The sequence below is a fragment of the Cimex lectularius genome, unplaced genomic scaffold, assembly GCF_000648675.2.
Source record: "Cimex lectularius strain Harlan isolate CLEC.00 unplaced genomic scaffold, Clec_2.1 scaffold105, whole genome shotgun sequence".
Taxonomy (NCBI): domain Eukaryota; kingdom Metazoa; phylum Arthropoda; class Insecta; order Hemiptera; family Cimicidae; genus Cimex; species Cimex lectularius.
Window position 1 is genome coordinate 1,250,372 of NW_019394178.1, and position 21,808 is coordinate 1,272,179.

Genomic DNA, 21,808 nt, shown 5'->3' on the forward strand with positions numbered 1-21,808 from the left:
GTTGCCTTTATGCCCTCAATGTCCAGGGACCAATGCCAGAGTCAGGTCATGAGTGGCATTGACCTCCGTCAGGGCCTCCATGCGGTTCCAAGCACTCTTTGCCTTCGCTTCGCAAGAGGCTAGGGCCCAAAGTGCTGCCTAGCTGTCATAGAAAATGGCTATCTTCCGGAAATCTATTCCTAGCCTTTGTATTTCTCTGGCGCATTGTTCAATCGCTATGATATCGGACTGGAAAACTGAAGCAGATTTACCTAGGTTTATCGTCAGTTCGGTCCTTGGGTTCATCCCGAAGACTCCAGCTCCCATATGTCAGGTTGTATAGGGTCGTATTTGAAATTTTGAAGTTGAACTTGGCCTGAGGTATACTGTTTAATTTTTTTCCAAAAAAGGTAAAAATCTGAAACTAGGCTAAAATATTTTAAACATGTATTTTTTTTCTTAGCTTGCGTCAGGGGTTCAAGAGAAATTTAGCCGGCCCCTCTAAAAAGGACACTGTATAGATCTATTATTTTAGGTAAATAATCTATTATTTATCTATCAGTACATGCTTTTTTATATGCATGTTATATGTTGTTGGTATGCAAGTCGGTGAACAAATGTTTAAATGATTGCACACTCTACGGAAAAATATTGGGGAAGTAGGTATGTTTGTTTCCGTTTGGAATATTATGGGCATTGAGTTGGGAAAGGAATGCCAGAACATTAATGGCTGAATGAACCTCAGGCAAATTCTGTCTCTCTTTAGTAGTCAGGAAAAGATTAGATCCGAAAATGGCCAGGTAGTGGATTGTTGTGCAAATATTTCATAGGTCAATGAGCAAGGTCCGGCGGATGTCCGCAGGGGTCATGTGAGTGGGCGCCTCACGTCCTCTCCTCACGTCTCGGGATCTCCCGTGTGACCGTGACGACGCGACGAGAGGAATGACTCATTGGCGAGCCTATATATACTCCCCTGACGGTTTCTCATTTCAGTTTAACATGTTCGACCGGTTTATCGTCGCGTTTCTGTTCGGCCTCGCCGCAGGCAACCCGTCATCAGACGACAACGCTCCATCCAGCCTTGTCGCCGATGCGCCGGAATCGGTAAGTTTCTACCTCAATCCGCATAGTCCAGCACATTTATGAAATAATGTTTATACATTGACAGGCAAAAAATTCCACCCGATTGATTTTTTTCATTTTCTCGATGAAAGAATCTGCGCTTAATTTGTCTAATTGTTTTTAACAATTAATATTTGTTTATGCTCCTTTTTTATTTGGGTATGTCATAGAGTTAAACACACTTAATCCTTAATCCAAAACAAGGATAAAGGATTTTTCAATGTTTAATTTTGACCGAATTTAAAAAGTTTATTCAATCTTATTTGAATTCTTAAGCAATAAACTCTTTAGTAAATCAATTATATTTAGTGGTCTGATTGACCAAATAACTTCTTTCAATTAATTAATCTTTTTCGGTAAGGTTTTGGTTGAAATGAAAAAGTTAGTGCCACGATAGCTTAAGTAGTAGAACAGCGGCGTATTGAGCCGAAGGTCGTGGGTTCGAATCTCGCTCGTGGCACTAACTTTTTCATTTCAACCAAAACCTTACAGAAAAAGATTAATTAATTGAAACTGTTTAACGTAAAATTGCCACTTAATGCTGAGGGTGTTGCGCGTGGTGTGGCACTTATTGATGATGGACATTCTATCAGGTATGCGGCTGTTGCCATCGAAATTCCCACGAAACACTGCAAGACGCCGTTAGACGTTTTCGAGAAACTGGGTCCTACCATAGGAGGCACGCCCTAAAGTAATAGAATCACAGGATGACCGTTTTTTGACTTTGGGAATTTTGCAAAACCGGCACCACACTGGCCCATTTGCTCGAGTTCACAGTCATCGGTCATTAGATGACTAGCTGCTGTATTTGATACAGATTAGGGTAGATTTGCTCTACGATGTCCAGATGTGCGTGAAAGAATGTGGAGAAGGGGAAATAAAAGGTACGAAGCTTTTAAATTTTCCAAGAGCCAACCTTTTCAACTTAGTTCAGTGATGGTTTGGGTAGGAATTTCAATGGAGATTGTAATTTTTCCCAGAGCCAACTTGTCAACTTACTTCAGTGTTGGTTTGGGTAGGAATTTCAATGGAAAGTCGCACGGTTGTTGTTCGTGGGGACGGGCACTCGCTATGTGGATGAAATTTTGGAACATCATGCATTATCTATCCTCGATGAATCAGCGAAAATCGTCTAATGAACGAGAATGCTCATCTACGTATCGCTCGCATAGTCAACAGCATACCCGGGTCTTAGCCTGGCCGGCACGTTCTCAAGACTTGAACCTCATCTAACATTTATGGGATAAACTCAAAAGACGAATAAGAGCACGTCCATCACTTCCAGATACACTCCACGATCTTCAAAGGACTCTTCGTGAAGAATGGGCTCACCTCCAGAAAAGACTGTAGAATGTATGCCGAGGCATCTTTGAGATGTAATTACTGGAAGAGCAGGAAAAATGCAATATTGCAATGTTAATTAAAAATCTAGAACAAATTTTATCTGCCAGTCTTTTTTAATTTTCCTTAGCAGTTTAAATTTTTTTACTTTTGAAAACAAAGATAAATTCTTCAACCTTAAAAAAACTGAAACATAGTTTAATATATAAAATAAATATATACAAATCAAGTTATATCATAAGTGGGTGGAATTGTTTGCCTGTCAGTGTATTTACTTGTAACAATAACTCAAGAACACCGAATTTTTTAATTAATTAAGGTTTTCAGTTGAGATAAAAAGTCAATGGCACGAGCTGGATTGAAAAATGGCAAAAAGGAGGGAAAATTCAAAAGGTGGGGTTGAGATGGGACGTTAGTGTCCGTGTGGATCGAAGTCACGATAGCTGAAGTGGTAGAGCAGCGGCGTATCAAGCCGAAGAACGTAGGTTCGAATCCCGCTCGTGCCATTGACTTTTGTATCTTAACTAAAAACTTTAATTAATTGTAAGATATTGATTGGTCAAGTGGACCACAAAACTAATGAATTTAACGTATTTTTTAGTTTCACCTTTTTTTAACCAAAGAATAATTTTACGACAGCTGACATTAATTTCTCATCTCAAAGCCGAATTGCGAATACAAACGCAAACACAAAATAAATGTTGCTTCAATTAAACTCATTTATTCAATTATGTGTCCACCCCGAATAAGGAAAATTAACGTTTAAAAAACTTCTCTAAAAAACAGTATTTTTAAATTAAATATTGTTCTATGGAAGGACATCAATAACGTCATGATGAACGGACCCATAGTTTCCAAACATAATGCGTTTGGCTTGGGAGCAAACGGACCTTGCTGTACCAGCAGTAATTCACGACAGGACGGCTGCTCTAATACAAGTAAATTAATTAGGGTCTGATGGGAAGATTAGGTTTGATTAGAATCGGTTGCATATAACGCTATGCACTAGGAATCAATAAAGTAACTTGTACTGATTAAAATTACCCACCGTTAATTAATTATTCGCATTTTATTTGTAGTAGGGGATCGTGACAAATAAACTGTTCCAACGCTTAATGTACTTACATGTATTTATAGATTTAAAAACTCAGCCATCAATAAAAAATCTTTAGAGGAAAACCTAATGTTCTTACTACCATTACTTTCTTTTTTATCATTTAATCAACAATCAATTGCCTAGTCTACAAATTCAACTTAAACTATATTTGTCTGTTCCAAAATATATATATTTTTTTAAAATTTGATTCTAGTTGATGTATCTGTCCTTGATAAATGGATTTCATGTATCTGTTGGTTGTTATTTTGAATAAAAAAACTGAGCTATTTCTCTGTTATGACATTGTTCTGAACAATTTTCTCTGCGAATGTTGATTTGTAATTATTTGTATTGCCCGCATTTGTAATATATAGCTGTATAGAGTATCTGTTTTGTTTCTAATTTTTTTTCATTTTAGTTGTTATATTTATCATTCAGATTATTATGTATGAGATGATTATAGAATATAAAAATATATATTTTAAAATTAAAGATTTACATTTCACATTTTGGTGAAAGAGTATGAACGACGGTGAACACTATTTTTGCTTTTTTCGTGCTTCTTATCATTTTTCTTATTTTTTTTTGCGGTATGTTTTAAGTTAGGCCAGGTATGTTTACCGTTGGTTTAGAAGTTTGGTTGGTTACGAATAGGTTTAGCTTAACATATTTTTGATTGAATATTTTTTCGTGAAGAGATAAAAATATGCGAGTGCGAAGCGCAAATTTTAGGGTTTGTTTGCACATAAACTATTGTTGTTGTTTGTACATGTTTCTGTCAGTGTATGTTTTTATGAATGAGAAACAGAAGAGAGAGACAGATGAAAGAGAGATATATAGATAGATTGTTAGATAATAGATAAACAGATAGATAGATAGATAGATTTATTGATTATATGGTTTATTTAATAATGCAAAGTTAGTTCTCTTGGATCCCTGGATCTTTCTTTCAATTAATTTGATTTGTCTATTTTACATTATACAAATAACTTATGTAGATTCCTTTGGTCTTTACTATTGATTTTACAATATATAATTCGTGGGGAGAGGGGTCAAGAATGAGGTAGTTTAGAAAAAAACGTTTCTTATTTTTGCCGACGTTTCGACTTTTATTCGGGTCATCTTCAGGGCATAAAGTGTGTTGCAAAAAAAAAAAAAATTTTTTTAACATTTGACGAAAATGTAATTTTTAATTAACATTTGACAATAAGAAATTTTTTGATTTATCAACATATAAGATATTTACCGTGATAAATACCTAACAGTACATAACAATTAAAAGAAAAAAATAAAATTTAAAAACTTTAACACGAATTTTTACGAGTTAGACGACTTTAAATTAATTTTAATTTTAATTTTCATTATTTCTGTTTTTAGAATCCCAAAAACTAATTAATTTATAAATTCTATGATTTTCTCAGTGGAAATACTTCTAACATTATTAAAAAAAGGCATCTCTAAAAGAAAGAAAAAGAGAGAGAAAGAGGGAGAGAGAGAGAGAGAGAGAGAGAGTGAGAGAGAAAGAGAGAGGGAGAGAGAGAGAGAGAGGGAGAGAGGAGATTGTGAGATAAAGAGAGAGTGAGAGAAAGAGAGAGAGAGGAGAGGAAAGAGAGCTAAAGAGAGCTAAAGAGAGAGAGAGAGGGAGAGAGAGGGAGAGAGAAGTAAGAGAGTTATAAGGATAAATGTATTCAGAAAAAAAACAATGTTATACAAATTTTTTAAATGTACCACATAAATGTAATTAGAACGAGCAAAAAACAAGAAATTGTGATTAAAAAGACGCCAGAATGAGGAAAAAATCTTTAAAACAACCCCCCTCCCCCGGTTGAATCGAGGAGAATTCCAACGTTGGGAAGAATGGTGCGGGGGGTGATAAAATGTTAGGCACCCGGCTTCTTCTCCTATTAGCTTAACAAAACCCGCTTTTATAAGAAGAAGAGCCAAGGTAAAAACCTCTTCTTCTTGCATTATTAAGCCACATACCGTCTTCTGTTAAGGAGCGCTTAGGATAACTGGCAATGTCCCCGTTGCGGTTCATCAAATCATGTCAAATTATAAATTAAAATTGCTACTCGTTTATTATATGTATTTATTATAATAATAATAATGCTTTATTAGTACAAAAAATGTTTACAAAACAAAACATATGTCTTAACATAAAATAACGGCATGGATAAAAACCGTCTGCCGATTTTATTACTTATTATTATTAGAAGGTCCGAAGTATTCATGTGTCGCATCTATTAGTACATTTCAGTTGTTTTCTAAAGTCCAGTACATTAGGCAAAACGAACTTATATTATATATATGCATTATAATATTTCAAAGTGTTAGTTAAAGATAGTTAAAGTTAAGCTAATTGTTTCTGCTTACAATTGATTTATTTTTTGTTGGTAATCTATATCAAAACCAAAACTATCAAAAAGAGAAAGAGAAATAGGGAGAGAGAGAGGAGAAGAGAGGAGAGTGTGAGATAAATAGAGAGAGAGAGAGAGATAGGCTGATAGATACACAGATAGACTGATAGAAAGGGTGATAGAGAGAGTGAATAATAGACGAATTAATAAACCATTGACATGAAATAAGTGAAAAATTAATTCGTTCCTTTCAAACTGATTGGTTCGGGGTTGACAATAGTTGAGATTAAATTCAACTTAAATCGTAAAGTTAACTCCGTTTTCGAGTTGACGAAGTGCTGTCAGTCAACTGATAATGGCTTAATGTGGCCCAAGGGCATGATCGCTAATCATCAGGCCGTCTGAGCAAATTGAGCACGTTTCAAACTTAAAAAAACCCTGAAAAAACAATCGTATTTGAGAAATTTAATATAAAGTTACAATCTTTCATTTTGTTTTATCCAAAATAAAATTGCAAATGTGTTGGATTTACTGTGCTTCATTAAAAGAAACCTAAAGTTAAACACCACAAGAAAATCAAGTTGTAAATAAGGAGAAAAAAAGCAAGAGCTGGCGGAAAAGAGGAGTTTCTCAGCCTTGAGTGCAACTGGATTACCCCAGATTCTTTGAAAGATTAATAGTCACGTTCAATATAATTCCAAATTGGCCAGTGGCACTCTCAACATGACACGCAAGAATGGTACATTTACACAGAAGACAAACACTTTGAGCCCTGAAGATGATCTCAATAAAGATCGAAACGTTGGCACGATAAAGAAAATGTTTTTCTGAAACCTACATCACACCAGACCGCATCTCACGATTTCAGAATAATTATCGATTAACGGTCACTAATCACCACACATAATTCCAAATGCGCTTTTACCAAATAAACAATTTTAAATAGCGCAAACATTCTGCCAACCATTTTTGATAAACTTAAACATTTGTATATGTATAAGCACAATAAAAAATCCCTGAGGGAAAAAACATTAAGACATCCTGATCTGCATGAACATCAACGACTCCCTGCAGAAGTCATCATGCGTTTTATGATTTTTTAAATGAGTTGGTTCAAGTACTAGGCAGACCAGTTCGCTCAAGAAATATGGTGGATTTTCTTTCCCCCAGCTCCCGTCAGAAAATGACCCGGACTGATTCAAAAATTTTGAAATTTGAACTTCCCGTAGATCAAAGGGTTAAAAATAAGAACAGAGGAAAAACGTAAGGACTCCCTTTCAAGTCTTGAGAGTCACTGGATTACCTGATCCCGCCAAAGATCAACGGTTAATTTAGATGTAATCCCCCCCAATAAACAATTCTTAAATAGCGTAAACATGCCAGTTTCCTTGTTTCACTTTGTAACCAGCTCAAGTATTGTCAATCAACATGACCCATTGGATTATAATAACAATTAATATTATAACACTGATTAGGAACAGAAATATAAATTGGAAATTAGTAATTCAACGGTTGTTTAACCTTTTGTAAATATTAACACTAAATAATGTAAATTTCTATTGATTTGTGAGAGAATAATGCTATGATTATACAAGGCCTAATAACTAAGTCTAATTAGGATCTGAAATATGCAGTTAAGGTTCTTAGCCTTTCCTACTTATGTGGCATACTTCAATTGACTCCACCCATATTTGAAGTTGTAGGTCATTACTGCAATCCCTTGTCTCAAGTCTTCCTGGTGTCCTTGTGTTTTTAATTAAACGGTTGCTTCTAATTCAAAGTTGACAAGGCATTATCTTCACCTACATTACATAACCTACAAATTGGATCATACCCATTGTACCCTCATTGTATAGTTGTTTTCTTGGATGCCAGTGACCGTATTGTCTAATTATTTCGAGAGATGGTTAAGTATTTTTTTTTTATCTTGCCAAGACCATGGTATAGGGTATAAGCTTATTTATATGACTATGTTGATACAACTCTGGCCTGTTTGTTCGTTTAATCATCACCCAGAATTTGTGCGTTGTCAGGTTGCTAAGATTGTGGAGATTTGGTATGTATTCACGGAGTATTTTGCGAACGGCTTACGTGCTAATGTGTTTAGCACGTAAAAAGTTTGACTTTATGATCTTACGTTTTTTTTAATGATTTGCTATTAATACATTTAGAGAAGTCTGCGCGCAAGTAAACAGTATATAAACAGTATTGCGGCATCTTTGAGTTTCAACTCATATAATTACTGAGCCCATTTATTTTTTTGAAGTCTGCGTTGGTGACAATAAACTACTCATTGTCGGTCTATCTTGAAAAATGGCAAAAAGGAGGGAAAATTTAAAAGGTGGGGTTGAGATTGGAAGTTAGTGTCCGAGTGGATCGAAGTCACTATAGCTCAAGTGGTAGAACAGCGGCGTATCTAGCCGAAGGTCGTGGGTTCGAATCCCGCTCGTGACACGGACTTTTTTTATCTCAACTAAAAACCTTAATTAATTGAAAAATATTAATTGGTCAAGCGGACCACGAAAACTCCGTGGCCATTTCATTTGTCGCCGAGAAACAAATAGACTACTCGACATTTGAAAAATGGCAAAAAGGAGGTAAAATTCAAACGTTGGAAACTTTTTGAAGAATTTCAAACATTTAATACACTGTGACAAAACCTTTAGAGATAGGCAAATTTTACAAAACTTTCGAACAGAATACTTGGTAGAATCGGTGACCATTTTGTGTAAGAAGTACGGTCGATCAACCCTCTCAAAAAACGAGTATCATAAAAAAATCAAGGTGTTATAAAAATTCACTAGTTTTCGTGGTCCGCTTGAACAATTAATATCTTTCAATTAATTAAGGTTTTTAGTTGAGATAAAAAATGGCAAAAATGGTAAAAAGGAAGGAAAATTCAGAAGGTGGGGTTGAGATGGGAAGTTGGTGTCCGAGTGGATCGAAGTCACGATAGCTCAAGTGGTAGAGTAGCGGCATATCTAGCCAAAGGTGGTGGGTTCGAATCCCGCTCGTGACACTGACTTTTTTATTTCAACTAAAATCCTTAATTAATTGAAAGATATTAATTGTTCAAGCGGACCACGAAAACTAGTGAATTTTTATAACACCTTGATTTTTTTATGATTCTCGTTTTTTGAGAGGGTTGATCGACCGTACTTCTTACACAAAATGGTCACCGATTCTACCAAGCATTCTGTTCGAAAGTTTTGTAAAATTTGCCTATCTCTAAAGGTTTTGTCACAGTGTATTAAATGTTTGAAATTCTTCAAAAAGTTTCCAACGTTTGAATTTNAAAATTCAAACGTTGGAAACTTTTTGAAGAATTTCAAACATTTAATACACTGTGACAAAACCTTTAGAGATAGGCAAATTTTACAAAACTTTCGAACAGAATACTTGGTAGAATCGGTGACCATTTTGTGTAAGAAGTACGGTCGATCAACCCTCTCAAAAAACGAGAATCATAAAAAAATCAAGGTGTTATAAAAATTCACTAGTTTTCGTGGTCCGCTTGAACAATTAATATCTTTCAATTAATTAAGGTTTTTAGTTGAGATAAAAAATGGCAAAAATGGTAAAAAGGAAGGAAAATTCAGAAGGTGGGGTTGAGATGGGAAGTTGGTGTCCGAGTGGATCGAAGTCACGATAGCTCAAGTGGTAGAGTAGCGGCATATCTAGCCAAAGGTGGTGGGTTCGAATCCCGCTCGTGACACTGACTTTTTTATTTCAACTAAAATCCTTAATTAATTGAAAGATATTAATTGTTCAAGCGGACCACGAAAACTAGTGAATTTTTATAACACCTTGATTTTTTTATGATTCTCGTTTTTTGAGAGGGTTGATCGACCGTACTTCTTACACAAAATGGTCACCGATTCTACCAAGCATTCTGTTCGAAAGTTTTGTAAAATTTGCCTATCTCTAAAGGTTTTGTCACAGTGTATTAAATGTTTGAAATTCTTCAAAAAGTTTCCAACGTTTGAATTTTTTTTGAACTTTTATTTTTTATTAAGCCACATTTTTTTATGTTTCGTTGGAGAAAGAAAAACTTTATGTTCCTTTCAGTGAATTTATTTAAATTTCTTTATAGTATTTATAGTACTAAGAATTTATAGTACTAACGTGCCATCATAAAAATTGAAATGTCTGATGTAAAATTTGAGGCTGGTCGACGAGACCCGTTGCTTGCGATGACTCTTCGGGAATTCCGAAAAAAGCGAGGAGAACGTTGTCAGAAGATTGCTCAAAATCTTATAGCGGAAGGTGAAATGTGGCCTTTGAAATTCTGGCGGGGCATATTAGTCATAGTTTGGTTGGTAAAATACAAATTAATGCGCTCGAGGTGTGGGGCCCAGGAGCTAGGATAACTCAACTCTCGGGCGAAACTTGCTATCCTGTTTAATTATTGTATCGCAACTTGAACATTAAAGCCGCGGATATACAGCCGGCAGACAACAAAGGCTAAACTCGTTTACAACAAACCGAGAACACGCCCTTTATTTGGCCAAATGGCAAGGTACAAGTACCTCGACCGCCCCAGACCCGAGCAATTTCTAATGAAAACAAACTATCAATTTTAATTAACCACTCAGGTGTATGAGTGGAGCTGAGAAAATTGGAGTAACACGCATGGATTACCACGTTCAAAACACTTCGTCACAAATTAAAAACGCAACATTAACATAATTTAAAATTAAATGATAAGATAAAAAATATCTCTGCTGTTGACCTAACAAAATGGTAATTGCTAATTACATTATAATCCGTTTGATCTCATCGGTTTGTGTCAGGCGTGTATTAATGTTAATTATACTGTACCACTCCATAAACAAGGTACATAAGCAAATATCTTCCCACGTGGAAACTTTATTAAATCCACGGTCAAATAGTAATCCTTATAGTTTATATCACGATTTACATTTGCCAATTCATTATTTAACAATGTACACTAAAACTTGTTTTGTGGTACAACTAAGGGCGACGACTACATTGGGGAACGAGGCAATGAAAGGTCGGCGTTTGACTGTCTATTTTGGGGAAAACGTTACTGACTAGATTGGGGAAATAAACATTTTTTGGCATCATCTGATTGCCAGAGCCATTTGCAACATCATATAGTCAAGTACAATTTGTTCAAAATTACAATTAAAAACAACAATAACAAATAAATAAATTAATTAATACAATAATTACAACTATTATTTTAATATATAATCATAATTTTTTGCTTATATTCTTCAAAAAGTCCTCTACTGCAAAGATCACCTCAATAGAACAAGAGCTTATTATCTTAGAGTATCCTACCTCATTTTCCATTATTTTGTTATAGCACTTAACATCTTCTTCCGTTTCTCTTCGTAGAGAGGATACAGAACGATTATATGTTCCAATGTTTCAATGCTACACACGTGCACTTATCGTCTTTTACTTGGTTTATCTTTTTTAAATAATATTTACAGTCCCAATAGTGTTATGATAACAACGACGTGCTATCAGAATGAATGTACTTGTACTTATTATTATTTTCACTAATTTCGTGGTCCGCTTGACCAATTAATATATTACAATTAATTAAGGTTTTTATTTGATAAAAAAGTCAATGGCACGAGTGGGATTCGAAAATGGCAAAAAAGGAGGGAAAATTCAAAAGGTGGGGTTGAGATGGGAAGTTAGTGCCCGAGTGGATCGAGGTCACGATAGCTCAAGTGGTAGAGCAGCGGCGTATCTAGCCGAAGATCGTGGTTCGCATCCCGCTCGTGCCATTGACTTTTTTATCTCAACTAAAAACCTTCATTAATTGTAATTTATTATTATTCAATTATATTCGTGCTTTCCCCAAAGTTGTTAGTTTCTTGCCCCAAAGTCGTCGCTTTTTGCCCCCAAAGTAGTGGTGTTTTCAACTAATTTCCTCAAAGTAGGATCCCCGACAACTAAGAGAATGTAGGAGAAAATGTTTGATTTGCTTGTTGATAAATAAGTCAGCTCATGACATAGTTCTGGAAAAAGAAAAAAATTTTTTTTTCTTGGCTTTGCCCCAATGCATCGGCCATGTAAAAATATGCATATAAAAATGTCCACCGTTGAATTATAATTATGTATGGAATAAAAAGCAGTAATGAGACCAAGAAAATGGTTTTTGGTGGTACTACTTCGAAAAATATTAGGCATGTGTTCCACCGTTCTTACCAGTAGGCACTAGGATCCAAAAACAAATATTTTACGTAATTTACTTTTTTTTTTTTCTACAAACAAATATGTTTTTTGTTGCCTTAGTTAGGCATTTATTTTCGATTATTACAATAAGTCGATTTATAAAAAAATCCAGGATAAAAACATAATATGCAGGATCGTATTAAATAGGATTAGATATTTTATCATTCATATAAATGAATAAATAATTTATTGTGTAGCATATTACATAATAAATATAACTTATGGTTTTTCCTTCTTATTTTAATATTTTAGACCTTTTGAACCGGTACAAAATGTTAAAACGCTTGTTCGGAGTCTGAAAGACTTAAATATATAGCACACTGGCTCTTTGTTAAAATAAAAATTTATAAAATATTAACGATAGACCACCATGTTTTAACCATTGCGTTAATTCACCTGAGAAAGGATTAAAATAAATCCGAAACGTTGCGGATAAAAACTGGTTGTGGTTTTTTTGAGATGACCTATTATCCCATCTTCAAGAAGGAAAAATCATAAGTTAAACTGTTGAGGTCGAAATATAAGATAATAAATGTCACATTTTCATATGTCATGTCATTTTACATTTTTTCATAATTGACGTTAAAAAATTCGTTTATGTTGTATACAGGATTTTCAAGAAGATAATTATGTATTTCTCTTAAAAATTTTTTTTAAAACAATATTTAAAGTTCTCAATACGAATTTCATTTAAAAAATACTTTTTTTGACTAGATTCGTCGGAGGCAATTTTCTTACTCTTCCGTTGTTCCCTTAAAAATTCATAAACCTCTTGATTAAATCCAAATTTAACATTTTTACAGTAGATTCACTAGTTTTCATGGTCCGCTTGACCAATTAATATCTTTCAATTAATTAAGGTTTTTAGTTGAGATAAAAAAGTCAGAATCAAATAGATTACACGACATTTGAAAAATGGCAAAAAGGAGGGAAAATTCAAAAGGTGAGGTTGAGATGGGAAGTTAGTGTCCGAGTGGATCGAAGTCACGATACCTCAGGTCGTAGAGCAACGGCGTATCTAGCCGAAGATCGTGGGTTTGAATTCCGCTAGTGCCATTGACTTTTTATCTCAACTAAAAACCTTCATTAATTGAAAATGATTAGAGTAGTTTAAAATTTGATTTTTTCTTCTATAAGATAATTTCAATAGTGAGTAGATTTTATGTCGTTATACGTAAAAGAATAAAATCAATAAAGTAAGACCATCAAACTTTTTAAAAATCTCGGGTATTGATTTATATACAGAGACCCAATTTATGCAATTGGATGTAGTTTTGAATTCGTAGATCCAGCAAACGTTTTTTCTACAAAAACGAAAAACTTTTTTGATAAGGAAAATGATATGCAGGTTCCTACTAAATATAATTTGATATATAGAAAGTAAGAAAATGAAAAGACCCTCAAAAGAATGGTTTAAAGCCCTCAAGTGTGAATTTAATGTAAATAATAAAATAAACATTTTTGGCTGGATTCGCCGGATTTCTTTTCCCCTCGATGTCTGGTGTTTCACTTAACAATGTGTATTTTTATTGTTATGAATTTTTTTAGGGTTTTTAAAAATATTTATTAACGCACCAGAATTGTTTTTATTTGTAATGTAAATCCTTTTCGGTTTTGTAACTTTCTCCATCTCTAATCTTGTTTAATACAAACCTACAAATTACTTCTTTTATGCTTCTCCCGTTAAAAAAATCTACAAATCTACATGCATTTGAAAAAATGTAATAAAAATCAAGAATTTAATAAATTTGAAAGAAAATAATACGTTCAGTTCAGCGTCAAGATTTATTTGATTAAAAATACATACATATTTTTTAATTTTAAAAAAGTTAGTAAATCACCAACACTTCTTAACTATAAGACATGAACCAAAAAGCCTTTTTAATTGCTTATCAATATTTATCTCTAAATTTCCACCAATTTAATAACTTTTAATAATTTAATAATTTTTTTATAATTTTGGTTATAACAGTTTTAAAGTTCTTTTTATTTTATTTTCTTGACTTTTTAATGTTCAACTAAAAAAAAAGTATGTTGATCAAATTTTTTGTTTTTTACAAATCGCGAAAACTTTTCGTTGTGCGTATTATTGGTCCCATGTCTTCTGAGAACTAATTTATAGCATTTAATGAAAATATGAATGGAGTTTAAAAAACCAAAAATTAACACTTATCTTTTCTATAGACTGACCCACAATTTAATCAAACAAATAGGCAATTTATACTCCATGACGTCCGAGCAATATTTACATTGATTTAACCGATTGAATTTACCCCCCCCCCATCATTATAAATGTTTACACTGACACAAATTACATACGCATTACTTGGAACACATGATAAATAGACATACGATAAATTACCTACCATCAAGGCCTGACGCAGGGAGAAATTAGCGAATACCCGCCTAAAGGTAAACATTAACTAATAATAGTCAATGGATGTAGCCTTACTTAAATAGCCCAAATAGCATTGCGCACGTGACATTTTTATTTTCACCAGTAAAACACAAAAATATTCTTAGCACATTAATATTAAAAAGAGAGAGAGGGAGTGGGAGAGAGAGAGAGAGAGAGAGAGAGAGAGAGAGAGAGAGAGAGAGAGAGAGATTAGAGCGTTATGAAGTAGAACAATTAACACAAATTCGACTATTATAGATTATAGATAGCAGACAATGGGTAAGTGAAGAGATAAATTGACAGAAACGTTGGTCGAGATTGTGACATAAAAGCGAAAAATTGATGTAAAAACAAGATAAACATGTTCAGATCAAGAAAATATCAGTTAATAATTTTTTGGATTTGTCAGGAGCGGTCAAGAACGAGGTAGTTAAGAAAAACACTTTTTTTTTGGAAACGTTTCGACCTTTATGATGACAACAACTCCTTATGCATTGAACATGACCCGAATACAACTCTATGAAACTCTATGAAAAAATGAAAAAAAGTGTTTTTCTTGACCGCTCCTCACGAATCCAACAAATCGTTCACTTAAAAAAAAACTTTTTTTCAATTTTTGCAAACAAATTCCTCTGTTTATTTACTTGTCAATATGATTAATTTTTTATGTTTTGAACTTCATTCAATCTTTTTATTTAAGTTTTTATTAATAATATATACTATAATATATACTAATAAATATTAGTATATATTATAGTATTACCAGTTTACATTTACTTTAGGAAAAAACATAAGCAAATATTTAGATTTTCTTGTTTTTATGTCTATCGGAAAATAAAATTTAATTATCGCTTTTCTCAGCGAATCTGGCGCTAAGTTTAAGTTAGAGAGTGAGCTCAGTTAGCTAAGTTTAAGAGAGAGAAAAAAGAGACAGCGAGTAAAAAAGTGGTGAGAAAGAAAAAAAGAAAGAGTGAGAGGTAGAAATGAAGTAGTTTAGAAAAAACGTTTCTCATTTTTGCTGACGTTTCGACTTTTATTCGGGTCATCTTCAGGGCATAAAGTGTGATGCAAAAAAAAATATATTTTTTTAAATTTGAGGAAAATGTAATTTTTAATTAACATTTGAAAATAAGAAATTTTTTGATTTATATACATAGAAGATATTTGTCAAGATAAATACCTAACAATGAATAACAATTAAAAGAAAAAAATAAAATTTAAAAACTTTAACACGAATTTTTACGAGTTAGACGACTTCAAATTAATTTTAATTTTAATTTTCATTATTTCTGTTTTTAGAATCCCAAAAACTAATTAATTTATAAATTCTATGATTTTCTCAGTGGAAATACTTCTAACATTATTAAAAAAAGGCATCTCTAAAAGAAAGAAAAAGAGAGAGAAAGAGGGAGAGAGAGAGAGAGAGAGAGAGAGAGAGAGAGAGAGATAGAGAAAGAGTGTGAGAGGAGGAGAGTAGAGGAGAGTGTGAGATAAAGAGAGAGTGAAAGAAAGAGAGAGAGAGAGAGGGAGAGAGAGGAGAGTGTGTGATAAAGAGAGAGAGAGAGAGAGAGAGAGAGAGAGAGAGAAAAAGGAGAGGAAAGAGAGATAGAGATAGAGATAGAGAGGAGAGGAAAGAGATAGTGAGAGGAGAGGAGAGAGAGAGAGAGGGAGAGAGTGTTTTATAAATGTTGTCGGATGAATGAGAACACTCCAGTTTTGCGATTAAGGGAAACTAAAGGAAGGCCCGACGGCCCCACACGTGGGAACTGGGCCGGACCAGGATAAAATCAGAATTGCTTCGCAGACAGTGACACCTCACGTCCTCAGTTCGCTGATTTCTTTAAACGCTCGCTGAATATCAACTCGCCCTGTTTCGAACCCTTGATTTCCCTGTTATTTTTATTTCTCCTTCGATACATGGAGAACTGACCCAATTATGCATCAATGGATAGATAATCTTTTTTACACTTCAACTCGATAATTTACCAATAATCTGAAGGCTTCTTTGTCAAACCTGTGTGCTTTTAACACAGATAAACTGGATATAAATATCTATTAAATTCACTAATTTCGTGGTCCACTTGACCAATCAATATCTTACAATTAATTAAAGTTTTTAGTTAAGATACAAAAGTCAGTGTCATGATCGGGATTCGAACCCACGATCTTCGGCTTGATACGCCGCTACTCTACCACTTGAGTTATCGTGACCTTGATCCACTCGGACGCTAACTTCCCATCTCAACCCGACCTTTTGAATTTCCCCTCCTTTTTGCCATTTTGCAAATGTCGTGTAATCGGATTGGATTCTCGGCGACAAATGGTGAACGGGAAAAAAGGGAAAACGCCGAGAATCCAGCAGTGGAGCAGCGGCGTATCTAGCCGAAGATAGTGGGTTCGAATCCCGCTCGTGCCATTGACTTTTTCATCTCAACTAAAAACCTTAATTAATTGTAATAAATATCTATTATGTTTTGTTTCGTTTAATGTATTTCGTTTTTTTCTTTACACAGTTCTCACCATTCAATGTCTGGTTGATTATTTTTTGGTTTTGTTTTTGTTTCTTAGTCTATTTGTTTCTGTTTATTTCATTGTTAATTGAGCGGTGTGCCAGTACAACGTTGAAAGTAATGGATTTTTATTAAAATTTCATACGCTTAGAGAATAATTAAATAGTTTGATAAATATCTTATTGGCAGGTTATTGGATGCCAGTAAACACTAATCACAAAATGTTGGTAATTGTAATTTAGCGTACAGCCATTTTAAAACCAAATCCCTTAGTTGTTGATTGAAACAATGGCTCTAATTCGCCTGAGGTCCGGATTGATGTGGACATCCAATGACGGTCATTATGCTGCGGCTGACAATCATGGGGTGAACGCAGCCGGGCGTCTACGCAGGTATAGACACAGCGGTCGGATAATTAGCGAGCCGTTCCGAGTCATTGGAGATTAGCCCGAGGGTTAATACCGGTCGAAGACGAGCTGCAAAACGGTTACAATTTGCCGGATTAAGCTGAAAGGATAAAGCATGAAGCGTGGCAGGGGTGGAGGTTATTCGTGTGGAAAAATTCACCGTTTTGCCCACGACGTATCTGTAAACAATGAAATTGAAATCAAATTCATTTTGATATAAAGGTGTTTTAATTGATTGAAAGTCTTTTAGTGTAAATTTTTCGATGGTAGAGCTGAGGGCACAAAATAAATAATAGATATTCCGTTAATTATGTATTCAAATTTTTTCACATCTTAATGTAATTATATATCTGTCTATCTATATATCTATTAATCACTCAACCTTTCTATCACTTGTATTCTTTCTTTCTTTCAACTCTCCGTATCAACTGGATGACTATTAAAAAACTTAATTATTTATCTTTCAATTAATTAAGGTTTTTAGTTGAGATGAAAAAGTCAGTGTCACGAGCGGATCTTCATCTCAACTATAAACCTTAATTAATTGAAAAATATTAAATGGTCAAGCGGACCACGAAAACTAGTGAATTTAATATGTTAAAATGAAGTATATCTTCACTAAAGCTCTCCGTGGCCATTTCATTTGTCGCCGAGAATCAAATAAATTACACGACATTTGAAAAATTGCAAAAAGGAGGGAAAATTCAAAAGGTGGGGTTGAGATGGGAAGTTAGTGTCCGAGTGGATCGAGGTCACGAAAGCTCAAGTGGTAGAGCAGCGGCGTATCTAGCCGAAGATCGTGGGTTCGAATCGTGACACTGACTTTTTATCTCAATTAAAAACCTTAACTAATAGATAGATATTAATTGGTCAAGCGGACCACAAAAACTACTGAATTTAATTATTTATTTTCTTTCTTAATTCATAAATTTTACTTAATAGATAAAATTAATGATGCCCTCTAAGTCTTAGCAGTTTTCTAAAAACCTAACTTACTTAAAACAAAATTCATACCATTCTCTCACTCTTCATCTCTCACAATGTCTCTTTCTCTATTTCTCTCTCATAAAGGTTTTTATATACAACAATTAAGAGAAATTTAACCAATAATTTCTCCCGACTTCCCGCTTTATCTTTGTCTACATTTATTACTATTATTATTATCATTAAGTGTCTTTATTTTTAATTCATACAAACATAATTATACAAACTGATTAAAATGAAAATAAATTATCACCTTAACATAACAGGACTTTTAATGAATAAAGGATTACTTCATAAAGACAAATATCAGGGTCTTAGACCGCCAGAGAAGTCTACTATGATAATTTTTAAAGAACATGATTAATAGTACACGATAATATTTAATACATAATAATGTTAGTAATAAGCGATTTTAATTAGTACATAAAAACAATAAACCCTAATATTGATAATGCTGTGATATCAAAGTAAAAATAAAGAATCGTAGTTTTAGGTTTGTAACTGTTTGTTACGAGCGGTGTTGGCCGCTTTACAGTACTTAACTAATAATGTCCAATCTCTGCTGTTAATTTACTCTAACATTTTTTCCCCTGAAACTGTTTCTTCGCTGAAATATTTCAACCTGTAAGCGGTACAGACAGCCAGAAAGTTGAATAGGTCCTCTTCTTCTTGTCTAGTATATAGTGTACATGCAATATTATCTTTTTTAAAGTATTTATAATTTACGTTTAACACATCGCCTCTTATTTTAATAATCCACCTCGTAGAATCGAGTGTCAGGCTGCCGGGGTGGTCAGCGAATTTTTAATATTATCTTCACATTCTTTGTTGTAATTAATTAGTATAGAATTTCTTATTTCTTTAAGACAGTTTTTCCATAGAAATGATAAATGATGAAGTGAGTGTGGTGTTCAATCCTTTAATTTGCTCGATTTAGGCAAGTGTTCTTTTACTCTTGTTTTTATTTCTCTACCGCTTTGCCCTATATATTTAATATCACAATCATTACAATTGAGTTGGTAAACCCCGCTTTTTGCCAAGTTGTCTGCTTTGTCTTCAGGTTTTGAGAGGATGTGATAAATGCATTAATAATATAACAGATTTTGATCTACCTCCCATTTTAAATATGTACATAAATAATATCAAACGTCCAAATAATTAAACTAATTATTTTAATTGTTATTATTTTTATAGTAATTTAATAATATTAAGTATTTACTAGTATAATATTTATTTGTGTTATAATTTCTGCGTTTCGCACGTTCAAATGAGCGCCATTAAAAAAATCAGCTGCTAATTGGAACGTCGCGTTGGCGGAGGTATCAGCGGGTTCACTTTGGCAATTCATGTCGAGAGACGTGGTTGTAGAAGTCCTTCAACCTGATGATGAGCTAAAAGGCTCGAAATCCGGATCGTTGCAAAACAACTTACTGTGAGTAGGAACTATCTTTTTAAAACGTTTTTCCATAATTCAGTATTAGCTGCATTACAATGATTTAGTGTTATATCTATTTTAAACATTTTCAACAGGATTTGTATTTGCCTGAACCAGTATATTTGTTTTTTAATTATCTGAGTAGCTAAGATTTTTGGTAAGCTATTTAATTGTATACAGAAACATGGGGAGCGATTTTGTTTCCGCTTGGACAAAAAAGGTGGGTGCTTATTGAGGGAGCTTGAGCAGTTTTTTGATAAAGAATCTCTCGCCCTCTCTAATTCCTCGTACTCTTCCCATCCCCATACTTGGGCTCCATAGCAAATCACAGATCTACAGGCTGTATTAAACAACTTCGCCTTTACTGGGAAACTTATATCGTTTTTATCCATAACCTGGCGCCATATTATATTTAAGCCCATTTTAATTTTTCCCGACTTTTCTGTAAAGTGTTTGGTTAAGGACAAAGTGGGTGTAAGTCTGATTCCTAAGTCTTTGTACTCATTAACCACCTCAATGCATTCTTTACCCAAATGCCACTTCTCGTTAGACGCTGGTCTGCCTCCATTCCTAAAGACCATCAATTTCTCTTTTTCAAGATTGATTTATAAGTTCCAGTTTTTGCCGTAGTTATCTAGTGAATTGATCATTCCTTGCAGTGTATGGGTTGGAAGCTAGTAGCACAAGGTCATCTGCATAAGCGAGCAATTTAACCTTACCACCACCTTCAAGGCATATTCCTCCATCTAGCTGGCTTTCTGGATCATTTAGGTTGAACCTTGCGCAGGGGCAATATCGTAATCAATGAAGTTCTACCGAGATGCGATTATTGCTAGTTGAAAACTATTATCTCTACATTTATTTTCCCCCTCATTTTCTTTCAATCTGTTTTCTCTCTCTCTCACTCCCATTCTCTTCTCACCTTTGCTAACGTAAACCTTAAAATCAATAGAAATTAAAAATTAACAATAAATATGTTCATTAGATGTTTTAGTTAATTAAAATAAGATATGTTTGGTTAGCGTATTTGATTGCGTATTTATAAATTATTAAGAGTTACCATTCCTGTTTTTTTAATGTCTTTTTACTACAAGTTTTATTTAAAAAACCCAATAGCAGTAGTAATCTGTGCCGACAATTGGTAATTGTTTGTTTTTATAAAATAACTGTTAATTTATTGTTGTTAATTCGTTGGAAAATATAGGCCCTGATGATGACCTTGAAGCCCGGGTCGAAACCTTGGCGAAATTGGAATTTTGTTTTTTATTTTACCCCTTGATCATACGTCAAATTAAACTTCAAGTGGTCGATACCTTCTCTTCAATAAAATAATATTCTATCTATCATCTATAAGTAGAAATTAATTAAGATTTTTAGTTGAGATAAAAAAGTCAATGGCACGAGCGGGATTCGAACCCACGATCTTCGGCTTGATACGCCGCTGCTCTACCACTTGAGCTATTGTGACCACGATCCACTCGGACACCAACTTCTCATCTCAACCACACCTTTGAATTGTCCCTCCTGTTTGCCATTTTTCAAGCGGACCACGAAATTAGTGAATTTAATGATTAAAAATGAAGTATACTTCACTAAAGCTCTCCGTGGCCATTCCATTTGTCTTCGAGAATCCAATCCGATTACACGACATTTGAAAAAGTTGGTGTCCGAGTGGATCGTGGTCACGATAGCTCAAGTGGTAGAGCAGCGGCGTATCAAGCCGAAGATCGTGGGTTCGAATCCCGCTCAATAAGTTGAAACAATTTGTATAGAAAAGTAGATTTAAAAATAAATCTTTGATGAAAGTTTCTATTTATTGTGCGAATAAATGTTTACACAAATCTCATTTATCTTATTATTTTATTGTTTTCTTCAATGAATTATGTGACAATTCGAACACGTCTCAGTAAGTAAATTACGGGTGAATTTAAATTTATAATTATTTGAAGCGCGCTGAAATTCG

The 21,808-nt window shown here is 33.9% G+C and overlaps 1 protein-coding gene and 1 pseudogene across 2 annotated transcripts in view; both read left to right on the forward strand.

Moving 5' to 3' along the window:
* The first annotated feature begins 955 nt into the window (after positions 1–955).
* Positions 956–21,808, forward strand: part of LOC106664925 (matrix metalloproteinase-2-like) — a 58,452-nt gene continuing 37,599 nt past the window's right edge. For both annotated transcript variants that reach the window (XR_002910889.1, XM_024229991.1), the window contains exon 1: positions 956–1,083. Coding sequence is in view for 1 of the 2 variants with exons in the window: in XM_024229991.1 (XP_024085759.1) it covers positions 979–1,083 (105 nt within the window). In the remaining variant the exon portion in view is untranslated. The remainder of the gene's footprint in view (positions 1,084–21,808) is intronic.
* On the forward strand, positions 20,621–20,705 carry LOC112128177 (annotated as a pseudogene).